Source organism: Trematomus bernacchii, unplaced genomic scaffold (assembly GCF_902827165.1).
Source record: "Trematomus bernacchii unplaced genomic scaffold, fTreBer1.1, whole genome shotgun sequence".
Lineage (NCBI taxonomy): Eukaryota > Metazoa > Chordata > Actinopteri > Perciformes > Nototheniidae > Trematomus > Trematomus bernacchii.
In genome coordinates this window covers 710,502-737,500 of record NW_022988159.1, presented here as the reverse complement: position 1 = coordinate 737,500, position 26,999 = coordinate 710,502, and the positions used below count along the sequence as shown (strand labels likewise).

General features: G+C 41.0%; 1 protein-coding gene across 2 annotated transcripts in view; it reads right to left on the bottom strand.

Moving 5' to 3' along the window:
- The window catches only part of sgpp2 (sphingosine-1-phosphate phosphatase 2), a 29,604-nt gene extending 9,749 nt beyond the window's left edge, over positions 1 to 19,855 (bottom strand). Inside the window, exons 1-3 of one of the 2 annotated variants that reach the window (XM_034122252.1) lie at positions 19,569 to 19,855; positions 16,671 to 16,814; positions 6,514 to 6,693 (exon numbers count right to left, since the gene is read on the bottom strand). In XM_034122252.1, the coding sequence (XP_033978143.1) occupies positions 6,514 to 6,693; positions 16,671 to 16,814; positions 19,569 to 19,778 (534 nt within the window). In that variant the 5' untranslated portion in view covers positions 19,779 to 19,855. Of the gene's footprint in view, positions 1 to 6,513; positions 6,694 to 16,670; positions 16,815 to 16,942; positions 16,975 to 19,568 lie in introns of those variants that run through there. The other variant, XM_034122253.1, reaches the window with a different exon arrangement.
- Positions 19,856 to 26,999: the final 7,144 nt, after the last annotated feature.

Genomic DNA, 26,999 nt, shown 5'->3' with positions numbered 1-26,999 from the left:
AGAGTACTGCCTCCCTTAGTTATGTACACAGGGGTATTGTATGTACCCATTTACAAGTACTAATACATACTTGTACTTGACTTTTTAAGTACAAGTAGAGTATTTCCATTTAGGCCACCTTATATCAGGATCATATAATATTCAATGATGATATAATACTGGGACAGACACCGTGAGTACTGGTTTTGTTCTTCTACTTCAGTCATATTTAAGGATATTTACTTGTAATGGACCGTTTTGAGACCTCTGTATTTTACTTTTACTTCAGTATTGGGTCTGAGATTTTGCGGAGTGTTTTGGGGGTAGATTTCTTTGACTTTGAGAATGACACTTAGGAACATTTAAGCTTAAAAGATGCCCCAATTACATTATATAATATTCAATGATGATATAATACTGTGACACAGTGAGTACTGCTTTTGTTCCTCTACTTCAGTCATATTTAAGGACTTGTAATGGACCGTTTTGAGACCTCAGTATTTTACCTTTTACTTCAGTATAGGGTCTGAGATTTTGCGGAGTGTTTTGGGGGTTGATTTCTTTGACTTTGAGAATGCAAAGAACCCACTGAAGGATTGTTCATCAAAACAGAGAATGATGACGACACCATGATGGAGAGTGTTTTATGGACTTGGCAGTAGATAAAGACGAGAAGGAGATGCTGACTGACAGTCATTGACTCGCTGGAGTCCATCAGGAGAGCAGCAGCTCGAGGGGTGGGGGCTGATAGTGACTGATGGTGACTATCGGACCCTCCCCCCCCAAAACCCTTTGTCCAACAGTTATTCAGGAGGAGGTGATGGACAGCAGAGACCCTCCTTCATCCCACTCGTCCTCCAGGGAAACATCCACAGACAGTAAGCCAGGTTTTGAAGCACTTTTTTCATAGTGGCCAAACGATAGAATTACATGTAATCCTTAGTAACGTGGCTGAGTGGTTAAAGGCTAATAATCGATGGAGCTAGAAAAGGATGGTATATTCAGAAAAAAGTGTGAGCCTCAAACCAGGAAAAGACACTTATATGAAGTGGTGGTCTAATGCAGTGGTTCTCAACTGGTTAGGCCTCGGGACCCACTTTTTACTTGGTCAATACATCGCGACCCAACATTTTGAAGCACTCAAATCTATTCAACAAAAAATCGTGCTGTAATATATACGCTTTTCAGAATACAATATTAATAAAAGTGAAGTACAGTGCATATATCCCTTCACAGAACTAAAGTATGCTTTTAAAAAAGGTTTAATGAGATGATGGAATCAAAGCTGAACTATATAAAAAGGCACACATGCTGAAAACCCAACCCCAACAGGGGGGGTCTGGGGGGATTCTCCCCCAGGAGATTTTTAGAAATACTAACATAAACTACGCATTCTGGTACACTCTGAGAAGAAAATAAATAAATCTATTACTACCCGACATATTAATAATATTTTATGCCATTGTTTGTTTTTCACTTAGTTCTGACAGCTGAACTTGTCTGTGAATTACTTTAAATTGTGGGTAAGGGTAGATAGCTCCAATTGTTCTGTGACCTGTCAATCATCAAACCGGGGGTCATATTTCATTATGTGTTCATTTTTATCTGAAGTTGTACCCATGGATGTATAAAGAATAGTTCTACCGCAGTTATTCTCCGTGGGGACTGCCGGCAACAATCTTGATTCTGATTGGCCAGAAGACTCGAAAAAACATCAGCAGAGATGTTTTATTGTGAAGATGATCACTACGTGACAGAAGTTTTCAAAACCATTTATGGTCTCCGGTACTTCCAGTCCAACGCCTACTGCATGCACAGCGTTAGAGAATCGGTCCTTCAAAATAAAAGTTTGCATTTTCCCCCAAAAAAAAAAAAATTCCAATTTTTTTTTTCAACTTTTTTTTCTTCACTCACACATCCGCGACCCACTTGAAACGGGTCCGCGACCCACTTTTGGGTCGCGACCCACCAGTTGAGAACCACTGGTCTAATGGATAGTGAGGTGGGCTGAAGATCGGAAGGTTGTGAGTTCAAATCCCGCCTGGAACACCACCACTAGTGTGCCCTTGAGTAAGGCACTTAGCCCTCAGTTACTCCAGGGAGAATGTCCCTGTCATTGGTAATTGTAAGTCGCTTTGGATAAAAGCGTCAGCTAAATGAAATGTAATGTAATGTAATGAAAGAACGATACAAGAAATCTAAGACAATATTAGTTTCCTGAGCAGTAAGTTACCTGGGGGGAAAAACATGTTCTTTGTCATTTAAAAACCCTCCAAATGTACCTTGCGACGCAGCTAGATTCGTAACATCCCAATATCACACAAAATCCAACGATCAAAGCCGAGGAAACGGTATTGTAAAAGACTTCTTTAGAGTTTACCAAAAAGAAAAAAGGCTATAAAATGAAAGGCCTTACCTGCAGGATTTGAAATAAAATAAACCACAGTATTTATAACTTAACTCTCCTCCTTGTTTTTAGAAGCCATACTATAATGCTCACATTGCCGCTGACCCCCCCCCCCCCCCTCTGCTCATCTTGCCTCAGACCCCCCCCCCTCTATCCCCCCTTCCATCAAGCCCCCCCCCCCCGCTTCACTGTGAGCACAGGACAGGTCCAGAGTCTGATGGAAAAACTCCACCAAGGCAAGGCTGCTGGCCCTGATGGTATCAGCCCCAGGGTCCTGAGGACCTGTGCACGCCAGCTGGCTCCTGTTCTCCAGTATCTATTCAACCTGAGCCTGCACTTGGAGACCATCCCGGTGCTGTGGAAGACATCATGCGTTGTTCCGGTCCCTAAAAAGACAACTCCTTCTGGGCTCAATGACTATCGCCCTGTAGCACTCACATCTCATGTGATGAAGGTGCTTGAGAGACTGGTCTTGGCCCATCTCAGACCGCAGGTGAGATCATTCCTTGACCCTCTGCAATTTGCCTACCAGCCTCACCTGGGGGTGGACGATGCCATTATTTACCTGCTGCAGCGTGCTCACTCATACCTGAATGGATCGGGTTGCACTGTGAGAATCACCTTTTTTGATTTCTCCAGTGCATTCAACACGATCCAGCCTCGGCTACTGAGTGACAAGCTGCAGGCTATGAGGGTAAACTCGTCCACCATCTCCTGGATTACCAACTACCTCACGGACAGACCACAGTACGTCCGGCTGGGCAGTGTGCTGTCTGATGTGGTGGTTGGTAGTATTGGAGCCCCACAGGGGACTGTGCTGTCTCCTTTCCTGTTCACCTTATACACCTCTGACTTTCTATACAACTCAGAGTCATGCCACCTGCAGAAGTTTTCGGATGACTCTGCAGTGGTAGGGTGTATAAGGGATGGACGGGAGGAGGAGTACAGAGCGCTGGTGGGTGATTTTGTTGAGTGGACTGGAAGAAATCATCTGCTTTTGAATGTGGCCAAGACCAGAGAGATGGTCATTGATTTCAGGAGGAAGAGGACATCTCCTCCTCTGCCCCTGTGCATTCTGGGAGAGGATGTGGCAGTTGTGGAGGTCTACAAGTACCTGGGAGTGCACTTAGACAATGGGCTGAACTGGAGGATCAACACTGACGCTGTGTACAAGAAGGGGATGAGCAGACTCTATTTTCTGAGGAAGCTGAGATCCTTCAACGTATGCAGTAAGATGCTGGAGATCTTCTATCAGTCTGTTGTGGCTAGTGCACTCTTCTTTGCTGCGGTCTGCTGGGGGGGCAGCATCAGAGCCGGTGACACCAGCAGGATCAATAAACTGATCAGGAAAGCTGGGTCAGTCATCGGCATCAAGCTGGAACCCTTTGAAGCTGTGGTGGAGAGGAGGACACTGAACAGGCTGTTGTCCATCATGGATAACCCCACCCATCCTCTCCACCTGCAGCTGGACAGTCAGCGGAGCTCCTTCTCCTACAGACTGCTGCAGCTCCCCTGTCTCAAGGACAGATACTGGAAAACATTCCTGCCCACTGCAATAACTCTGTACAACAAATCACCTCTGGCTGGAAGAGAACTCTCTGCTCCATAGTTTCTCTAGAAATAAAACCACCTTGTACATTTTACTCACACATAATCTGTTTCATATTTAATACTCCATAATTCCATATATTTTGAATATATATATATTTGTATATTTGTATATATATATATATATATATATATATAATATCTGTATGTATATTTTGTATTTTGACATGTATATTTTATATTTTATTTTATATTTTATTTTATTTTATTTCTATTCTTGTATATTTTGTTTTATTGTAAAATGCCTTTTATGCTGCTGTAACAAAAACAATTTCCCAATTTGGGATCAATAAAGTACGATCTATCTATCTATCTATCTAATAATATGTGTGGGGGAAACTTCTGTAGCAATGGAGAGTCAGGACTCAGAGAGACACGAGGAGAGCTGGAGCTTTGATGGCAAACACTGACGGTTTATTTGGAGTTACAGTACGGCCGGAGAATTCACAAGACAGGTGGTGTGTCACGAGTTGACACAGCGGTTGCTAAACCAATTCTGAAGAACTCTTTCTGTAGCTCGAGGTTTTAACTAGTTCAGAGTGTAATAATCAACATTCTTTATCAGTGAGACTAAAGCAATATGGACCCTGAATCTAACTAGAGCGCTCGTCCATAGAAAAGAATGTGCGCCAGGGAACCTTCGTTCCTGAACAGTAAACTACCTCATGGCGCCTTGTGCTCGGTCATAGACTGGCAACAACAATACGCCCAAGCTGCCCCTCCTTAAGAGAGATAGCAGCAATACCCAAGGCCGTAGACCTATGCCACGGGAAAGAGACAGTGAGAGGAGAAAACGATGAACTGTGTCGAAGGTTGAATACCTAAGCAAATTATTCCCTAACACTATGTGGAGTTAAAGCCGAATGATATGAGATGATGCGGTGTTTATTTGCACCTGGTCACTCTAAAACCTTCAAGTTATTGTTCTCAGGAACCTTAAAACCAACTAACTTCTCATGTGAGGCATATCACATCTGAAATATTAAATATCATGCAGTATGGTACGCTTATGTTTAACCATTTCTCTATTGAATTTACACAACAATTACTTGATAGTAATATAGAAAATGTGAAGCTGCTCATTTGGAAACTAACTGGAGATTCTTTAATGTTAAAAGGAACCCATCAAATGTAATGGCTCTTTAATAGCACCGCTAACGAGAAACTTAATGTCACAATTAGACCTCAACACTTAGCCTTCCCAGCTCTAATGAAGTGCGAGTACATTATTTGCAGTCAGTGGTCGCTGTAATATTCATTTTCATAATAACCTTTACCCCCCAGCTTCAGGGTTTGCCAATTAATGTACATTATTAGTTATTGCCTCCAGTCATTTAGGGCAAGCCCCCCCCCCCCCCCCCCCCCCCCCTTCTTCAGCAATGGTAACCACAATAAATACATTCACAATAAAAGCCTCTTGCCTGAAAGGTCAGTGATTAAAAAGTCAAGTTGGAGAGCTGTACTACTCACAATTAAGCCTTTGAGATCTTGTTGTGAGTTGAGTGTGTTGGTAATTGTTATTTGTTTGTCAGCAGGAATATGGGAAAAACGACTGCCTTGATTCTCATGAAACTTGGTGGGAAGGTGTATCGTGAACCAAAGAAGAACATGTTGGAGCAAATCAGGATCTCAGGTAAGATGAATTTCTTTAACATTGCAAGATGAGGTATTGGCTTTACTTTTCAAACCCGGATTTTGCCAATTAGCTCTGAACTGTTGCTGATTGGCTAATGGTTACACAAGCCAAAACATCATGATGACATCATAAAGTGGCCAAAATCTGATCAGCTCATTTTCAGACAGGTTTTTATATAAATGAATCAGGACAAAAAGAGAGAGAATCTTTGTTCCTGAAACTTTCAGAGTCTCTTTACACAGAGGGAACACATGGTGATGAAGAAGAGACATGAAGAAGAGGGGACACATGTTGATGTAGAAGAGACATGAAGAAGAGGGGACACATGTTGATGTAGAAGAGACATGAAGAAGAGGGGACACATGTTGATGTAGAAGAGACATGAAGAAGAGGGGACACATGTTGATGTAGAAGAGACATGGAGAAGAGGGGACACGTGTTGATGTAGAAGAGACATGAAGAAGAGGGGACACGTGTTGATGTAGAAGAGACATGAAGAAGAGGGGACACATGTTGATGTAGAAGAGACATGAAGAAGAGGGGACACATGTTCATGTAGAAGAGACATGAAGAAGAGGGGACACATGTTGATGTAGAAGAGACATGAAGAAGAGGGGACACATGTTGATGTAGAAGAGACATGAAGAAGAGGGGACACATGTTGATGTAGAAGAGACATGAAGAAGAGGGGACACATGTTGATGTAGAAGAGACATGAAGAAGAGGGGACACATGTTGATGTAGAAGAGACATGAAGAAGAGGGGACACATGGTGATGTAGAAGAGACATGAATAAGAGGGGACACATGTTGATGTAGAAGAGACATGAAGAAGAGAATTTTGCATAATAGGTGACCTTTAAGTGTCCATCCGTGCTGCTCACCTGTATCCTGGAGGGGGCGCTCAGTAAGACGGTGAAGGAGATGGCGGTGGCGGCCATGGCGTGTGTGGAGGGGAGGCCGTACTCAGCATCGACCCGGGGCTCCAGCTTCACCACTGGGGGGGAGGGGGGGCGAGGAAGCTTCAGGACGTCCTTCATCACCTGGCCGACGTACATCACCACCTGAGGGAGGACACAGGGGACATGCGTGTGTGAAGACCAAGGTATTAATACACAATGCAAAACACAAGCAGGTGAAGATTAGTCCATAATGTGAGGCGTATGGCACAGTGGGTTGTGCGTTGGTGTTGGGATCAGGGGGTCACAGGTTCAAACCCCACTGCAGTCAGCATGTCGTTGTGTCCCTGGGCAAGACACTTCACCCCAAATTGCTCCTGTGGTGATTGTCCACAGTACTGAGTATGTAAGTCGCTTTGGATAAAAGCGTCTAACAAGTGACATGTAATGTAATGTAATGTAATAATCCTTGGTAAGAAAAGCGTGAAAACGGGGTTCATGTGTGTCTCAAAAACAAGGTGCTAATACATAATCGGGGATCATTTATTGTAATTATGGGTGATAACAATAAGTTTCACTTCACTTTTTTATTTCAATTCCAACCTTGGTCATGTCACCATATGTTCCTCTTTTGACCACGTTCATAAATCATTAAACAACACCATAAAAGCACGGTGCAAAGTATCTAGATGCGTTTACAGTAGTCCGCCGTTCTTATTAAACATCCACGCTGTATAGAAAACTGTAGTTTCCCCACAGCAGCAGACGCACATTTATGACGTCATAAATACGTCGATAGTGTAAGTGCAGTCGGATTCTCAAAGCACCGCAGTCTCTTCTCCTAAGTCCTTTTGAATTCTCCTATCCACTATTCCTTAACCCCGTGACGTTTCACACAGAGGTCAAGGAATAGACAATAGGAATAGACGATAGGAGCTGATTTTTGGACTATTCGACTGCAACCCTGGTCAAGGATGTGGTTTCGGAGGGAGGGGGCAGTGACGGAGAAGGCTCTGTCCCCTCAGGTTTAAATCGATTTTTTTACTGCTTAAGTGCTAAACATGTTAACTCAGGTACATAAATCATGTGAGAAGTAGGGACATTTTCTCATAGACTTCAATACAATGGGACTTAGAGACCATGTGATCTGTTGCAACGTTGAACCCTATTGAAATAGTGCATAATTAACCTGTTAAGCCCCGAGCCTGTTTTTCAGGTTTCAGGCTCGAAAATGACATGCCCAAAACAAATGACTACAACTTCACTTCTAAAAGGGTTATATGAATAATTTCTTTTATCAAAGCAAGGTTACATCTGTGAGTTGGATGTAGAAGTGTCAGAATCAATATAGATTTTTCTCAGTCAGAGTAAATTCAGATGGAACATAGTAAAAAAAGGTAAATTCTTACCTCCGCCTAAAGAAAAAACATTACTTATAGTGAAAACTACCCTTGAATGATGGGATGGTAGACTAAAAGCTTTAGGAATCCAAACTATAACATATAATAAGTACCCTGTATCAAGATTGAGGCAAAACAAGTTAAATTTGACCTTTTTAGAGAGGTTTAGCAAAAAAAAGTTCCAGGCGGAATAAGCTTTCGGCACATTTGGGTACATCTGGTTCCATCAGTGCCATTTGACCTTTTTCAGGTACCAGACTATAAAAATGATGTATTACATTGAATTATCACCATAGGTATTCATTCCATCCAAAGAAAAAAAATTTAAATTTAATTTTTTTATAAAAAATTTAAAAATTTAAAAAAAACTTTTTACATTTAGGCTTCGTATAATAGAGATGAATCACCTATACGTTTATATAAGTCATTACATCACAGACATGATCACAGGAGCAGAACTTAGAGCTGGAGGAAGATGATGATAAAATACAGAATCCTGATCATGCTCTGCTCTAAAAATGAACCACACAGTGTAATGAATAAGTAATAAGTAACCATTTCCCTTCAACACAAAAATGAAAGAAAGAAAGGAAGAAGGAGGAGGAGGAGGGGGAAAGAGTGGAGAGCCACCCTGGTGTAAAGTGCAGACGCACAGAAACACAATCTATTGTAAGAAACCGAGAGTTCAGGAGGTTTGCTGACGCAGCGTCTTCTGCTAAGGAGGGTCAGACAGAATGACAAGGTGTGTGTGTGTGTGTGTGTGTGTGTGTGTGTGTGTGTGTGTGTGTGTGTGTGTGTGTGTGTGTGTGTGTGTGTGTGTGTGTGTGTGTGTGTGTGTGTGTGTGTGTGTGTGTGTGTGTGTTTCTCCCCAGCGGTCCTCTGCTCCTGCTCCGGGTTTATTTAAAGTTCCTCCTTGTATATTTAATGAGAGGCTGTGTTAGAGGAGCACTAATGTGTGTGTTTAAGGATGAGAGGAGAGAGGCTGGTATTTCCCTGTCTGCTGGACCTGCAATCAGGAAGCGTTACCATGGCAACTGAGACATTTAATTACCTTGCTGACCCGCCATTAGGGAAGCGACTTAATTGTATTCATGTTTTTTTGCACTTAAACTTATTTTATCTTATTTGATTTTGCCTTTTATTGGACAATTTAATTAATTAACCTTCCTGTATTTATATAATAGCTTAATTTAATTTAATATTTTATTTTATATTGGACATCTTACTTTAACTTCTTCTCTCTGTATATTTTATTTAATATTTAATAGTATATTTAATATTTCACCTCAACCTCTTATGCTTCTATAAATATCTGAATTTTATCTTAATACATCTTTTTATTGCACATCCTTACTTTAACTTCTTATGTTCACGTATACATGTTTATTCATTTAAATGCAGCAACTGTCATAAAACCTAATTTCCCTCACTAAATCTAAAGCATTCTCATATAGATCTATCCAGAAGGTGTTGGACGGGGTTGAGTTAAAGTTCTTCAACAACAAACTGGTAAAAAAAAACATTTGTTGACCTTTTTATGAGTCCATTTATGGCCCGAACTACACTCTATTATTTCTCATTATAATGTGGTTAGATTACATTACATTACATGTTACTTGTTAGACACTTTTATCCAAAGCGACTAACATACTCAATACTGTGGACAATCACCACAGGAGCAATTTGGGGTGAAGTGTCTCAGGGACACAACGACATGCTGACTGCAGTGGGGTTTGAACCTGTGCCCCCCTGATCCGAACACCAACGCACTAGTCCACTGCGCCGCACGCCTCCATCCGTTTAGCACTTTGAAAAATTCCCTTAGTTGCTTTTTTGCAGTTGAGTTGAGAAGCCTTTAGCCTAGATTTAGGAGGATTTTTGTTCACATTTTTTTTAGACCAGGACTGCGTGAAAAAGAGCTCTTGTGTCTCAATGGGACCTTTTGTGACTAAATAAAAGATGCATGCATTTTAAAAGAGGCTTGAAGCAGGAGGAAATAGCTCGCCTGGCTCTCTCCAAAGTTAAAAATACACCTAACAAATCAGACTAATACATTGCATCATGTTTCTCTAACTCACAAACACCAACCTAACGAGATGTTTAAACTGCAGCCGCAAGTGATCAAAATCTGATTTAAGAGCTGTTGGATTATTTAAGTGATATCAATATTGAATTTTTTTTAAATACACATTTTCAATTCTACTTTGAGTGTGATTCCTTTGCCACACAACACACATTAAACAAAGTTACACACACACACACACACTCTACTGCATGCAGTGGACAATAGACAGCAGTGCTCTAATCCCATCTATTCACCATGACTGTGTACTCATGCAACAAGCCACACAATGAAACTGCCTACCTGTACAAGTTTGTGCATAATATGATACACACACACACACACTGACACACACACACTGACACACACACACTGACACACACACACTGACACACACACCATCAACACACACATTAAATCCAGCAGCTCATTGCTTCCTTTGTACGAGTCACATCAAAAAGGACTGACCCAGGGAGAGTGGTCACATTAAGGGAAGAGTCAAAGACAGGTCCGCCCACACACCCCCCCACACACACACACCACACACACACACACACACACACACACACACACACACACACACACACACACACACACACACACACACACACACACACACACACACACACACACACACACCACACACACACACACACACCACACACACACACACACACACACACACACACATACACACACACACACACACACACACACACACACACACACACAAGCTTGAGTGCTTTCTGGTGAATAAGTGTATTGATCGAGGGCTGGTGCAGCTTTGCACTTTGATCTGTCAACATGGGTGTGTGAGTGTTTGTGTGAGTGTTTGTGTGAGTGTTTGTGTGAGTGTTTGTGTGTGTGTGTGTGAGGGGCTACAGGTCATTGTTTGAATGGAGAAAACACACAAGATGTTTGTTTTGATCCACAGCAACATGATAATTACATGGTTACTAGTTGATATTTTACAGCCCAATGACCACCACGCTAGAGAAAACTAAAATGATGCTTTTTTGTCTAGTTTAAAACAGACAACGCCCCAAATACTCATCGAACACCTGCCTGACATTGGGTATAACTAATGTTACACTTGCTTGGTTTTGATAATTCCACTCTGAATATCTTCAAATCAACAACCACAAGTCAAAATGCTATTTCATTTCACGAGGTGTTCCCCAGGGGTCATTACTGGGTCCACTCCTTTTCATCGTCTTCCTCCTTCCCCTTGTTACTGTTCTCCGTCACCATGATGTCCACCAGATGACACACACACACACACACGCATGTATACATCTTAATCAAATCAACCACTGCTAACTGGGTCCGAAACCAGTCTAGCACAATCCTCCACAATCCTGAAAGTATCATGAAAAGACAGCTTAATTTCGGCAACAATCCAAATACCCAATGGAAAAATCCCAATGGCTGTTTGTTGAGGGAACCAGGGAGATGCTAACTTCTGAACTAAAATACTTTATCACTGAAGGACTCAAATGTTGTTATTCATTTTTGTTAATGGTTAATTGTGTTCTATTTAGGTTCAAGCACTGTTAACTTGATGCAGTTGTTATGCCAGTACAAACAGTGTGATATTGCCTTATCATCATTACAAGGAAACTGTGGTCACACTGTTTGTATTGGCATAATAACTACATTGTTCTGCATCAAGTTAACAGTGCTTGAACATAAATAGAACACAATTAACCATTAACAAAAATGAAATTTTTCTGACAAAGTATTTGTATTCACAGATGAACAGATTCTGATCTCCTGCCTTCATCAATGATTGCTAATCCAAGTCCAAGTTTTGTCTTCTGCGGATAAGGTGAGTGTTTGTCACTGAACGTGGCCATCCTCTGTCATCATTAATATTACCCACGTCACATTGTTTGCCCTCTATGTACAACTTACAGCTTTTTGATATTCCTAACAGCACAGTAGGTGCATCATTTGCATGAAATTATACTGCAAATGTAAACCATGCAACGCGACAATGTAATTCATGACCATATGCTTAATGACAGCTACTGTTTTCTAAGTCGACCAAAGTCACCCTGCAAGGAAATGAACAGAGTAAAGTAGGACAGAAGGTGCGTGTGTTTATAATAAGTGTGTGTGTGTGTGTGTGTGTGTGTGTGTGTGTGTGTGTGTGTGTGTGTGTGTGTGTGTGTGTGTGTGTGTGTGTGTGTGTGTGTCTGTGTGTCTGTGTGTGTGTGTGTGTGTGTGTGTGTGCATTTTCTTTCTAGGCTACTTGGTTTACAAGGACATCTTACTGCTGACTCGTGTTCTATCAAATCCCAAACCTTTTGTGAAGACCATACAGTATGAACTCACAAGGGGCAGGTAAAAATTGGACGGAGGTAAATTGCAGCAACATGGCAGGTGATTTCTATCCAAATGACATCTCACCTGGTCCACTACTAACTTCACGTTTCAATACTAATTGCCATAATATTGCATTCAAAACTAGATTGCACATTAAACACAGTCAACACAGTTTGTTTTGGTCCAAACTTGCAGCATTTTACTAGCGTACTGGAATTTAAAAAACTATTTTTGGCAAGTATGTACATGCTTATATGAGTAGGGATGCAATCTTCTATCTTTTTCTATGCTTCTTTAATTTTATTCATTTACTATTGGATTTTTAGAAGAAATTCAAATGATGTAACACATTGAACTTATTGTATTCAAACACATGGTTTTTGCTGTGTTTCGGTTCCATCACCTAGATAATAACAAATATAACAAAAGATAGCAAACACAACCTTAGCATGGTCCAACTATATCAATATATACAAAAAACGCTGCAGACTTAATGTTAATCTTACTAAAGCAAAAGTAATCCTTCATGCCAACATAAATATCCTTTCTCAAATATGATTATGTCTTTACGTGGGTCTTGCCATGCATTTGCTCCTGCATACTCGTCTTAATTTTTTGCATGAATGCACTTCACATGTACTTGAAATGTTGGCATGAGTTGTCAGCGTTGTGTGTGAGACAGACAGAGACAGACAGTCCTCCGTGAACCTTGGATAACTCCAGCAGCACAAAGACTGGGTGCTGTTAGAAGTGAGGGGTGACGTGCCCCGAGGGCTGACACACACACACACACACACACACATAGACACATAGACACACACACACACCAAATGTTGGGTCCGGAGAGAGAAAGCTCTGATGAGGCCAATAAAACACTCAGCTAGACTAAGGGGAGGAGGACGCCGAGTAAAGCTGGTAATGTCTAACTAGAGGGAGGGCAATGAGTGTGTTTAGCAGGCGAGTGTGTGTGTGTGTGTGTGTGTGTGTGTGTGTGTGTGTGTGTGTGTGTGTGTGTGTGTGTGTGTGTGTGTGTGTGTGTGTGTGTGTGTGTGTGTGTGTGTGTGTGTGTGTGTGTGTGTGTGTGTGTGTGTGTGTGTGTGTGTGTGTGTGTGTGTGTGTTTATGGGGAGTTCACACAGGGGCCTGGTGGAGTCAGAAGAATGGAGTCTCTTCCCCTGGGGGGCCAAACGAAAGGGGGTTCAGAGCCAGGGCGGGGACACAAAGGGCACAAAAACACACACAGGGCAGAGGAGGTTTGGGCGATATAAACTTATGTGATGTGCAATTGTAGAAATGCACAAATATTTAAATCGCAAGAAGCACAACGTTTTTTCAAGGCTAACTATGTGTAAAAAATGTATTTTAATTAAGTATTGTGGAGGTGCGGAAGTATCTCTGCCTACGAATTACTTTCTACAGACTTAACAATTGATTGGTAACGATCGTTCAACTTAGCCTGGCGTTTCTCACATATTTGCAGGCAGTGGTGGAACGTAACTAAATACAATCACTGAAATACTGAACTTAAAGTACAAGTCTGAGATACTTGTACTTGAGATTTCTATTTTGTGCAGGTTCATACTTCCCTTCCACTAAATCTCAGTTACTGTGTCGTTATATATTTCAATCTGTAAGCTTTTCTTGTGGCCTTAATCCTCTGTTTTGAATTGATTTGACTGGTTTAAGATTTGTTTTTAAGTGTTGTCTCATTTGAGGCAAATCAAATAATAAAATAATCTGATGTGATGAAGTACTAACCCTTACTTCATACAATTTCTATATATAATTTACAAAACCATTACAGTCTCATGATATATACCATTTCCCGGTTAAAATGTTTTTGGCCGTATTGCTTCCCCATAACTGGAATAGAGCTGGGCGATGTGGAGGACATCAAATATCATAAACATTTCTAACCAAATACCACGATAGTGACGATATTGCAATCTAGAGATTTTTGAGAAATCAATACATAAGTGCTGTGGCTATAAGGATAATGTGGGTAAAAGCAAACTATAAAACGGCTTAAACTGCTTGGTATGTTCAGAAAGTCTATCACTGTACAGTGTAATGCATCTTGTAAAACCAAAGACACATTTGCGATATTAGAAATCTAAGATACTATCCAATATCAATATGGTATCAATATATCCAACACGCCGCATTTGACGCATTTACAGGGTCTTGTATCGTAATGTGCCGGATTCGGTCAGAGTAAACATCTGATGAGATCATGGACGTTTTTTTTTTCCTCTAACGTCCTCATGTGTGGCCTCTCATCGTGTCAAGGGGCTTGGACCCTGTGCCCCCCCCCCCCCCCCCCCCCTCAGGCCGGAGGATATGAACATGGTGTCAGAGACAGGTCAGTGGAGGGGAGGAGGATGAAAGGAGGTTGAGAGGTGAAGAGACGGAGATGAAGAGCAGAAGAGAGAAGAGAGGTGGCTTTGTGGAGCATCAGACTGAGGGAGAAGGAGAAGAAGAAGAAGGAGAAGAAGACAGAAAAGAAGAAGAAATGGAAGACGAAGGAGAAGAAGATTTGTTTTAACTATATACACACACCCTGCAAAAGAGTTGGAAAAACCCTAATACATTACAATTCCAAATAAATAAATAACCAGATTTTCATGAGACTACACCTATCCTTTAAAACATCAATAATAGAGCGTCATTCTGCCCCAGTGAGCACAGAACCTGCCCAACAGCCCACACATCCAGAACCCCCTGCAGATGGTTGATCAGCGTGTAGTACGCATGCTCCACCCTCAGACGCGCTGCCACCAGCCCCCTCAGACAGAGCACTGCATCCGTCCATCCCACTCCAGCAAGTTGTTTTTTTCCGACTTTTCCAGATCGCTAATTACGCATTAGCAAACAAGAAATGTATCAGTACTAGAGTTTCTCTCTTTTTCAGGGTGTATTTGGGGCCATGGACAACAAGTGGTATGGAGAAAACCGCCCCCAAGAAGAAATATCCCAAAAAGATTAAGGATACGAAAAAGAGGAATATGAATATGAAGAAACCACAGAGACAAAGAAGAGAATGGAGAAGAAAAACATGAAGAATATAAAGAGAAATATCAAAAGAATACAAATAGTACGAAGAAGCGTACGTGGCGCTGTAAAGGCAGCTCATTGTGGAATAGCCTCCCAACTGAGATACGGGATTGTCCTACTCTCAATAGCTTCAAAGGACAACTTAAAGGGGACCTATCATGCAAAATGCACTTTTGTACGTCTTTTCTACATGAATATGTGTCCCCGGTGTTCCAGGGAACTCACCAAGTGTCAGAAAACACAACCCTCTCTCTTTTCCTCCATACCCAAATCTCTAAAAAAGGGGCTGCAACGGATCTGATAAAAACTGATCCAGATTTGAACACTGTCCTGACGTCAGGACGGTGGCGCTACGGCTATTGGGCCAACTCCACCAATCAGGAGGAGACAGCCACGGCCATTGCCGTTCGAAAGCGCTGGAGACGCTGTAGTACATATGCCAGGCCTGTAGATGGTGCTGTTCTCACTGAATCTGCCCTTGCAGAGCAGAGCTAAAGAAAAGTGCAAATTGAGCGAAATGAGGCATGGCTAAAATGCATGATCTGTTTGGTATTTTGAAAAAAGAAAAGTATAAATATGCCTTATATAGGTATGGTCCTACACTATATTATTCAAATATAGCATGATAGGTCCACTTTAAAGAATGGTTGAGAAACAAACAGACGTGCAATCACCGCTAAATGCACTTTAACACAGGGGTCTCTCCTCTCGCACTTTAGGTAGCACTTTTATCTCCTCCTGCACTTTATATGTCGTAGCTGCTACATTGTGCTGCCATGTGGTAAATGCTTGTGTATGCTGCTCATGCTCTTTCTGCATATCATGTATTTATTTTTGCTATGTATATAAATGTCATGTTCTTATATGTTGTATGTGACGGGACTACGGATGGAAATGAGCTCAAAGCTAAAATCCGGCTTATTTACATTTGTAAGCATTGTTTTGTTTTAAAGTGTTCATCAATGTGCACTGTCCCGGTTCAAATAAACGATTAAATGAAAAGCACGACCTGCCTCGGCCCGGGTCAGATAACTGGATGGCCTACCTGCCTGTCAGCTTTCCATCTCGTGCACTAACTTATCTCGTGCCCTCATTGGTCATGTGCGCGTTCGTGTGTGTTGGAGGAGGGGCTCTGTAAGGAAGTCTGAAGGAAGTGGCAGATTTTTTTTTGGCTGCGTACTTTCAAATTCTAACGCACTCGAGCTGGTTTCTCCATTCTTACCTACCCTACCTTTAAGAAGAAGAATGTAAAGAGTATGAAACAAAGAGGATAAAAAAAGACACATTTACGTGACTTACGGTCCACATGTTGACGAGGCGTCGGCACAGGAAGGGGTCGAGGCTCCAGTGGATGAAGGGCAGGCAGGTGATGTAGAAGACTTCATGACCCAGAGCGGCAGACACCAGGAAGAGGACGTGCAGAAACCGGTTCCTCACCTCGAACTGAGGAGAGAGGAAACACAAAGATACCTTCAGACCATCTCCGGCATAATTATCTGTTCACAACACTTTGCTGCTGCTGCTGTTTTTTTTATTTTCTATAAATAAAATGACATGTTTGCACAACTCACTGCATTGTGACACTGTTTCGGCCCATCTGTGGGAATTCTGTGTTGAACAAGAAAATGTATACAAATATTTAGAAAGGAAAAAGACTCCTTCATACCAGGGGCCTCGTCACAGAGAAATACCAAATAAGCTATTATATCAGAAGCTATTAATAATGGACAAAAAACAGACAGGGGTTTAATTTAGTCTGCAACAAATGAAAAATAGCTACTTGTGTTGTTGAAGGAGAGGAAACCCCACTCTGAATTGGCTTATTATCTATGTATTATTTATTGTCATCAGAAGATTCAAGATTCAAGGCTTTATTGTCATGTGCACATTAGCTACAGTGTAGATATGGCAATGAAAAACGTAAGTCCCTCCAACTATGCAACATGAATATATATATAGGGACATAGAACAAATAAAACAAATGCAAAAGTGTAGCCTTTTTAATTGTTAAAGGTCCCATGTCATGGCCATTTCTACTGATCATATTTCCATTGTTGAGGTCTACTAGAATAGATTTACATTGTTCAATGTTCCAAACTCACATTGGTTTCTCATACAGCATCTCTGTATAGTATGTGTATTCACTCTCTGTCCTAAACGGCTTGTTGGAGCTCCTGCCCCCCCCCCCTCGTTGCTGCAAGGAGCGGACAGGTTTCCGGGTCGGCGATACAGAGAGACACAGCGAAACTCATCCTGAGCACACACAAACACTCACAGCCGAAGTAAAAACAATAAGTGTGGCTTGATATTGAGTAAGAAAAAGGTTTATAACGCTGTGAGAATGGGTCTGCGGAGAGCATTTCTCCGCCATCCCAACTCGTCTATTACCAGCGTTCAGGGAGCTCTATGCAAGTCAATGGGACTCCCTGTTAGTTAGCCAAGGGATCCTGGTGTGTGAGGTGCTCCGCGGATTGGTCCATTTGGGCCAATCCGGTCATTTGTTGTTGATCTGGGTGTTCACACGTCACAGAACCCAGGAAGCAAACAATGGAAAATTTGAAATCTCCAACGAGGCGTTCTGGGGCAGCATAGACAGGTCTTTTCTGTGTCAGAGTTTTACTCGCTACAGGGTGTACTTTGAGGGTTTGTGGCTCTGCAGACCGTTTACATGCAGAAAAACCTTCATAACACACAAGGGGACGGGTAATAACCGGAAAAGCATGACATGGGACCTTTAAACTGTATTTTGGTGCTCATGTTGCTGCCCTATCTTTATTTTCAAGGAACGGTTTCAGATTAAATCTACATATCAACAAGCAGCAGCCACACCCTGTGTCGGTTCAAATCACCTGTTTCACATCCTCTCTACATAACTTCATCTATCATACAGCCAGCATGACAATATGTCTTGAATTTATCTTTTTGATTAATTAAAGAAGGGCACAATATATGCTTATTGCACGTCACACTACACTGAAAGCATACTTTATCATGTTGTCTCTCTTACCACATCACATGTTATTATATACTTATAACTCTTAAGTCATACAGGTAAAAAAACAGCCAGTAGCCTTTCTGTTATATATCTAAAGTTTCCAAGCCCAACCCGAGATAACCCCGGTCAATATATCACATAATGTCAGGGTTCACACACACATTATACATTAACTGTTTTTACAGGTGAAGTACTTATGATAATTGAAAGGTGGCTACCCTTGAATAGTTTTATATTACGACTCATTCTTCTATAAAAATGTCTCAGTTCCTACATTTGCTTTATGGCCCTATAATATAAGACTGAAGCTACATAGGCATTTTAAGAACCAATCACTGCTGTTTTTAGATTAATTCAACTATTTATATGCCGAGCTCCACCCTGAAGGAGCTCCGTTTACTGCACATTATCAAGAAATCTTATAAACCTGTAAGTAGCTTGACCTTGTTTAATCTTCATCCTGGTAATAATCCTGAATAAACACTTTGCGTAAGAACAGAGAGACGGAAGAATGTAAACTTCCCACGCGGTTTTATCTTTGTTTAGATAGATCTGGTGACAGAAACACCCGGACGAACGAGAAAATCCAGTCGCACTTTGCTTTGCATTCTCATTGTAATAAGGTAGCCTAGGGAACTACTCTAGTTCCTGCACCTGTAGCATGTCTACTCTCAGTTCCTAGATTTCAAGAACCGACATGTAGCCTACTTAAATATGATATTTACACTAGAAACATGTTGCCTGTTACTCTAACTTCCTATATTTCAAGAATGTACCTAGTCATTTGAATACGTCCTCTAGTACACCTGTTTACCTCTAACTTGCTAGATTTCAAGACTTGACATTACTATTTAAATATGATATTTATTCTAAAAAACCTGTTGCCTGTTACTCTAACTTCCTACATTAAGAAAATATATACATAGTCTTGTTAATACTTTATCTACAATAGTAGGCTACACATGTTGCACCTCTTACCTTCTAGATTTCAAGATTTGATATGCTCCTTTTAACATGTTATTAGCAGTATAGTACACCTGGAGTGTCAATATTACCTCCTTAATTAAAAAAAAAAAATGCAAACCAGGCTCTTTAATATGCTAAACTTGTTTTTTTAGTGCCACACGTTTTAGGAAATGTTTCCTTACATGATGTTTGGTTTCTATTTTGAATATGAAAAATGCGTTTTTACTCAGACTCACATTAACAGCACATCCATTCTGTTGGATTTCATAGTTTGAATTCTTATCCTGGTGGTCCCATCTTCCGTTCCGCTGTGCACGTGGTTCGTCCGCGTGCTCTTTTTTCCTCTGTGGACCGTGATGCGGGTCCCGGACCAGAAAGAGTCCGCATCGCCTCTGGAACCGGGCCACCAGCTCCGGCTCGTGCAGGTAAGAGAGCAGCTCGCGCATATCCGAGGGGAGATAATGAGGTGTGTGTGTGTGTGTGTGTGTGTTGTGTGTTTGCTGAGCCGGAGAGGTGAGGTGTGTGTGTGGGCAGGTGCGGCTGCAGGTGTGTGTGAAGGGGGCGGGGTTACGTGAATGGGCGGGGCCTCCGCGACAGGAAGTAGTCCATTGGTCCGACCTTTAGACCCTTAAACTGGGATGGTTTCAGGTGTTATCACTCAGTATGTACATTGTGTATCTTAACATTGATGAGAAGTGTATTAAAGTGTAAGAAGAGGAAGTAGAACTAGGCTGGTGTGGGATTCAAATACATTGTTTACCATGAGATATGATATGGAAATATACATTAATTACCTATAAGTGCAATGTTTTTTGATTTGTTTTCATTGAGGAATTGTATTTATTTCACAAAAAGTGAACTTTGAACAAGATCACTTAGCTCTGACTGATTTTAAAAGTTAACACACAAAATAAAAAGTGAACACCTCTTTCCTCCTTTTCCTTTTCATCTCAACAATATGTTCCTATTATTGTGGCCATCCCATATAGTTTGAGCATACACACAGAGAGCTTTCTGAGGTCAAATAGACTGCAAACTGCTTGTCTTGTGTGATAAGGCAGCAATAGTTTTAAGAGTGAAGCATTATCAACTTTATCAACACGACCAAGCTTCAAAACAACAACAACGACGAGATCCACTAATTGTTTGCTGATTTCTAGATGAATCTCAAAACAACATTATTGAAAAGATGACGATAGGTCTCTTGGGACACTTTGCAGGCCATAAAGCTGTTGTAGTGTACAGATGCCAACAAAATAAAATACCTCCTAGCACTTGTAATCGTGCAATGTTTTGATTTAAAGCTCCCATGTCATGCTTTTCCGGTTATTCCCCGTCCCCTTGTGTGTTATGAAGGTTTTTATGCATGTAAACGGTGTGCAGAGTCAAAACCCTCAAAGTACACCCTGTAGCGAGTAAAACTCTAACACAGAAAATACCTCCCCAAAACGCCTCGTTGGAGATACATCACTGCCCATTTGAGTCTTCCATTTAGTTCCGGGTACGGCATGATGTCATGCCGTACCCGGAACGAAATGGACCAATCCCGAAGAGCTATGGCCACACCCAGCGGCGCTGGCCGCACCCTCTGCCTCTACAATGAATGTAGCAGACTACCCATATAAGATTGCAATTGTAAACATGTGCTTGATAGCCTAATATGAACCACTATCTGTTGTTCATAGTATAGTATAGCATATTGAACAACTGAACAACTAGCAAACGTAGATTAGCATTGTAATCCAGCTGGCAAGCTGACGAACATCAAACAACTACGTTTATTTCACACTTCTAGCAGAGACAACGGGGAAATCCCCTCTCTTTGCCCGCTCACAGACCCCCAAAGGACTGTACATTACAGTTAGCTTTCCTCCGACGCTGATAGCATGTATAGCTAACGAGGCTAGCTATACATGCTAGCGGGAAACATTGTATGACCGAACGTAGCAGACTACCCGTATAAGATTGCAATTATAAACACGTTATTGCTAGCCTAATATGAACCACTAGCTTTTGTTCATAGTAGTTTTATTACACTCCATTATAGTTGCCGTTCCTCCGAGCTAACGTTCATATCGTGTTTGCTATCAAGGTAAACAAGAAAGCTAGGTTAGCATATTAGCTGGCAAGCTTACTGTGTTGATTATATAGAAACATTGTAAGACCGAACGTAGCAGACTACCCGTATAAGATTGCAATTATAAACACGTTATTGCTAGCCTAATATGAACCACTAGCTTTTGTTCATAGTAGTTTTATTACTCTACATTATAGTTGCCGTTCCTCCGAAGCTACCGTTCATATCGCGTTAGCTACCAAAGTAAACAAAGCTAGGTTAGCATATTAGCTGGCAAGCTTACTCCACACTCCTACCACAACTACTACTAACGAATCTAAAACAACTAAGTTTCTCTAATATTTTGTGATTTGCATTTGATTTCGTCCAGCCAGATCCTGCCGGACAATACATGACGGGACTACCACACTGATGCATCGTCCTAAAAAGCCCCGGCTGCGAAAGGCAAGATGCCGACAACGGGGAGGAATTGATGATATACCGTGTATATATGTATATTTATGTTCATTTTGTACATTTCTAAAAATAAAGTTGAATGGAAATACTTAGTAGGCCTATCCTTTCTTCCCTGAATTATTTGCTCCTATAACATATCATTCATATATAGCAAACCATGTTTTGATTTCTCATCAAACAGTAGTAGTTTATTACAGGTAAAAATAACGAGTTCTTTGTTATGACCGGCTCGTAGGCCACAACGGAAAGACAAGGAGACATACACGAGTTTACAAAACCACGGCACATTTATTGTGGTAAATGCAGAGATAGGTGGTCGAGGGGAGAGGATCGCCGAGTTCGTCCTTCTGCAGCCGCTTTGGAGAGAGACAGGGGCCGCCGTGTGACTCCGGGCAGCTGGGCTTAATAGCACCTCGGCTCCGGCCAGGTGTCCGTGATCGCACTGATTAGCCTCTTCAGCTCCACCCCATCGTAAGACCTGCAACACACCTGCACAAAGGCCCTGGGGCCGTCACACTCTTCTATAACAACAGTTGTAGGTACAGTTCAGTTAGTTAGCGTATAAAATATACGGCTGTACCGACGCCATTATAAGACTGATGTTCTGAGAGCGAGCCGAAAAAAGCACTGTTAGACATGGGCGGAGCCTCTCTGGTGGTTGACTAATCAGAACAGAGTGGCCGAGCTGACCAATCGGAGCACACTAGGCTCACAGGGAGGGGGGGGCAAGAGCTCCAACGAGTCGTTTAGTGGAGAGAGTGAATACTGCTGAATACACATACTTTACAGAGATGCTGTATGCGAAACCAATGTGAGTTTGGAAAATTGCACAGTGTAAATCTATTTTAGTATACCTCAACAATGTAATTATGATCAGTGGAAATGGCCATGACATGGGCCCTTTAACAAAAAACTCTGTCAGGCAGTGAAATCCTGACTTTTTTTATTCATTTCTTTAACCCTAAACTCTGCAAATTCAGTATAAAATAATGTAATGTCAGTGTCAAATGGATGATGCTGTTAACCTTTAAAGGTAACTCGATGTTGTGTCTCGTCAAATGTGTTAGTTATGTTTATGTATTTTGTCTGTCATTTCCTGTTTTATTTTGTATTTACCTCGTCTTTCATTTCAGGCCCTGTTTCTTCCTCCCCCTGTGTGTTTTTCCCGCCATCATCAGTGTCTGCCCCGCCTCTGATTGTTTCCACCTGTTCCCACTCACCTCATGTTTAAATGAATATTCCTGAAGTCAAAATTGTTAAAATGTACAGACCTGGTAGAATTCTAAACGGCACAAATCATGTTTAAGGCAAATAATAACGTTTTACCAGGAAACATCCAAAAAGTATTCACTCAACGAGTGGGGGGATATAGTTCAAGGAGACAATTTCAATCGAAATTCATAGGGTCCGCACAACCAGAATAACTTTTTGTATCTCAGCCTGTGGAGTGAGACGATGGAACAGTGTGAACGTGGAGCTAAAGCCATGTCCAGACATTCACCAGTTCAAGAGGAAACACAGAGAAATTATTTTCTCGAGGTACAGGGATGGGGAAGGTGTTTGACTATGTGTATGTGTATATGTGTAGTGAGTATGTAGGTGTGTATATGTATATGTGCATATATGTATATATGTGTATGTGTGTGTATGTATGTGTGTATGTACATATGTGTATATGTATATATGTCAATCAACAGGTAAAGCAGATTAATAATAATAATAATAACAATAATAATTAATAATAATGATAATTATTGCAGGTTATAGATTATAAATAAATCATTTAGGGACAAGGGGGGGAGATTAAATAAATTATACTTCTTCTCACTCCTTTTCGAACACTAGATGTGGGACTGTTTATGTTGCTAATGCTGTTGTTGTTGTTGTTGTTGTAAATGTCATTTTTTGTTTTGATTTCTCTTACATGACTATGCACTGCAACATTTGTTTTGTTTTGTAATTATTTATTTTACTGGATCGAAATTTAATTTATGAATCAATCAAAATAGTCCTGTCTCTCCCCTGTCCTGTGTCAGTTCGTCTTGTGTGTTTCCCCGAATGGTCGTGCCAAGCCTCAGCTCAGAAAGGATTGCTTTCTCTCATGTCAGGGTTTGTTTATTTTGTTAGGCTTAAGTTTTTATTAAGTCCTCTTTTTGTTACGCTAGTTTTTTCCTCCTTGTGAGCGCCTTTTGTTATTTCCACCACCTACTCTGTTAAGAGGGATTACCTGAACTGTATATATATAATAATAAATATAAAATTTTTTATATTCAAGACTTTGTCTCTGGGTCGTGCATTTGGGTTCATCCGTTTGTGTCGAGGTCCTGACACTCGAACTGTAAAATGCCAGACTGGTATATCATCTTGAGGTAAACTGTCTTGGGACCTTTGACCTGTTTTAAAGATGTCATATCAGGACTGATGTGTTCTCACACTGATGTAAACTATAAAGGAGTAAAACTTTCACTAAGAATTTATCGCCATCCACTTCAGAGGGTTTCAGTTTGAAGCACAGTGCAGCATATGATCGCATTAAGATTTAACCCCGGGCTTTGACATCATTCCAGCTCCATCAATGGCCTTTCTGTGCTTTTCCTGCCATAAAACACATCACTTTGAACAGTCCATGTGCAGTACTTTTGTAGAAATACTCTGTTATCCTGCAGTCAAAAGCTCACTTATTCAAAAACATGTAATTAGCATAAACGTATACAAATCTGAAGGTTCTTATTCTGCACAACGGCGCACTTTAGATTAATATTGTTATGTTATTTAATTATAATTATTGATGTATTCATGTGTTCATCACTCTTTTGTTGAATCTGTCGAAGGTGGACATTTTCAGTTTCAATATTTTTACTAGACAGAGTTGTATTCCAGCAAGGGATCAATCAGAATCAGGTTTATTGCCAAGTAGGTCGACACATACGAGGAATTTGTCTTGGTGTTTTTGGTGCACACATAAAAATACATACATAAAAATAAAGCAATGATTAAAAAAGTGTAAAAACTGAATCAAGTATGTGAACATAACCAACAACCCACCCACCATAGCCAATAACAAATAAATGGAACTTATTTTATTTTTGTTGTTCATTCATATCTTATTTTACCAGTTAACATTTATTTATTTATGCATATTTTTGTATCTCTCCAACTTTAAACGATATTTTTGGTTACTGTCCTATAGTATACATTGAAATGATTTCAAACCTGTTTATCCCAATAATTATAAAGGAGTGCCTTGGAAATAGTTGTTTACATAAAATGTGATCAAAACGTTTGAGAGCCACTGAGATAACTTAGACTAAAGTGAACTATCTAAACACTCAAGAGTCCTTTACCTCACTGAGCCTATCAGTCTGACAAGAGAGCTCTCCTCCACCCTGGTTGTAGAAACATCTTCTTCTTATATCCGTTAGAGCAGCTAGCACCAGATGCTAATAACAACAGCGCCGGTACCGGTGCGCCCTCTCTCTCTCCCTCGCTCGCTCCCACGCTCACTCGCACTTTGGCTGTGAGCTGCGGGCGCCTGATAATTTTTTTAATTTTTTTCTTGATTTTATTTTTGATTTTATAAATCTGTGTGAATCTTTGCTGTCCTGTTTTTCACGCTTACCCTGTTGCTGCTTGTACAACTGAATTTCCCCACGGGATTAATAAAGGTCCATCTTATCTTATCTTATCTTATCAGCCAACATCCCCCCCTTTCATCACTTAGCGCCCATCGTACAGGGCAAATGAAAAGTGTAACCGGGGTGAAAAGGGTGTTAAATTTACTTCATTATGAATGTTGTTACATCAAGGCCGGAAATTAGGATGAGCAACAACAGTCAAAACTATGTTTTCCCTCCCAGAGCTACCAGCGCAGCGCCCCCCCAGAACTGGCGCCCTAGGCGACTGCCTATGTCGCCGATGCCAAAAACCGGCCCTGATCTTCAAAGTTACTTCATTTATCCAATAAATGTAGAAAAGTAAAAGTGCAAAATTGAAGGTATAGCAGAAACAGGTTTGACTACCTGAAACTTGAACTTACCTGGCATTAATAAATGTTCTTAGTATTTAGTTAACTTGTATATATTAAGAAAAGGCTGTTGCTGTTTTGTATAGTACAAATGACAACAGGTTCTGCATAATGAAATATTTTTGGATTTTCTCCATCCACTCGACGTGATCCTGCGATGATTTATGAATAAATGTTTAACTTCTTTTATCAAGGCGAGGCATATTAATATGACACACTTTAACAACAAGGCAATCCAACGTGCTGTACAACAAAATATTAAAAGCGTCAAGACAAGCACATAATAGAATGACATTTAAAATAATCATCAAAGAGCCAAATGACGCTCTTTTCATAATGATTCAGTCCCATGAGACTCCTCTGATGTAACACATGTCTCACTGTGTGGGTTCAGATGCTCTCTAACAGGAAGCAGAGAATTAGGAAACAGTGACCAAATGAGTGCGTCTGGATGTTTCTGACGTGATTACAACCAGTGATGGGAAGTCATTATTAAAATGATGTACACATTAATGGATCACTGATAACAACCCAGTGATGTTATACTTATTTTTCCGAAGATGATGCATAATGAGTGATTTTGGTGCTTTAAGTTTATTTTAATGCATACTTTGGTACTTTGTCTTTAGATTGTAAGAGAGTATTTCTATATGTCTGCAGTACATACTAAAATGTTATATGAGAACTTATAGGCTGCTAAACAGAGCACTGAAAGCAACAACAACAACAACAACAACAACCCATTAAAGGGACTCCCCCCCTTCCTCTGTATGGATGAGGAGTCACCACCATTACATCATCCATTATCCCCCCCCCCCCACACACACACACACACACACACGCACTGCCGATCATTATATGACCGCTTTTTATTTTAAAACCGCTTATCTAAGCAGCAGCCTGTTCATAAAGCATCAATATGAGTGAGTGTGTGTGTGTGTGTGTGTGTGTGTGTGTGTGTGTGTGTGTGTGTGTGTGTGTGTGTGTGTGTGTGTGTGTGTGTGAGGGGGGGAGTGGGTGATAATAACAACACTGTCCGCGGGGATGATGGCGTTTCAATGAGAGGAGGAGGGGAGGGGTGGGGGCCGCGGGAGGAGAGACGTGCACCGT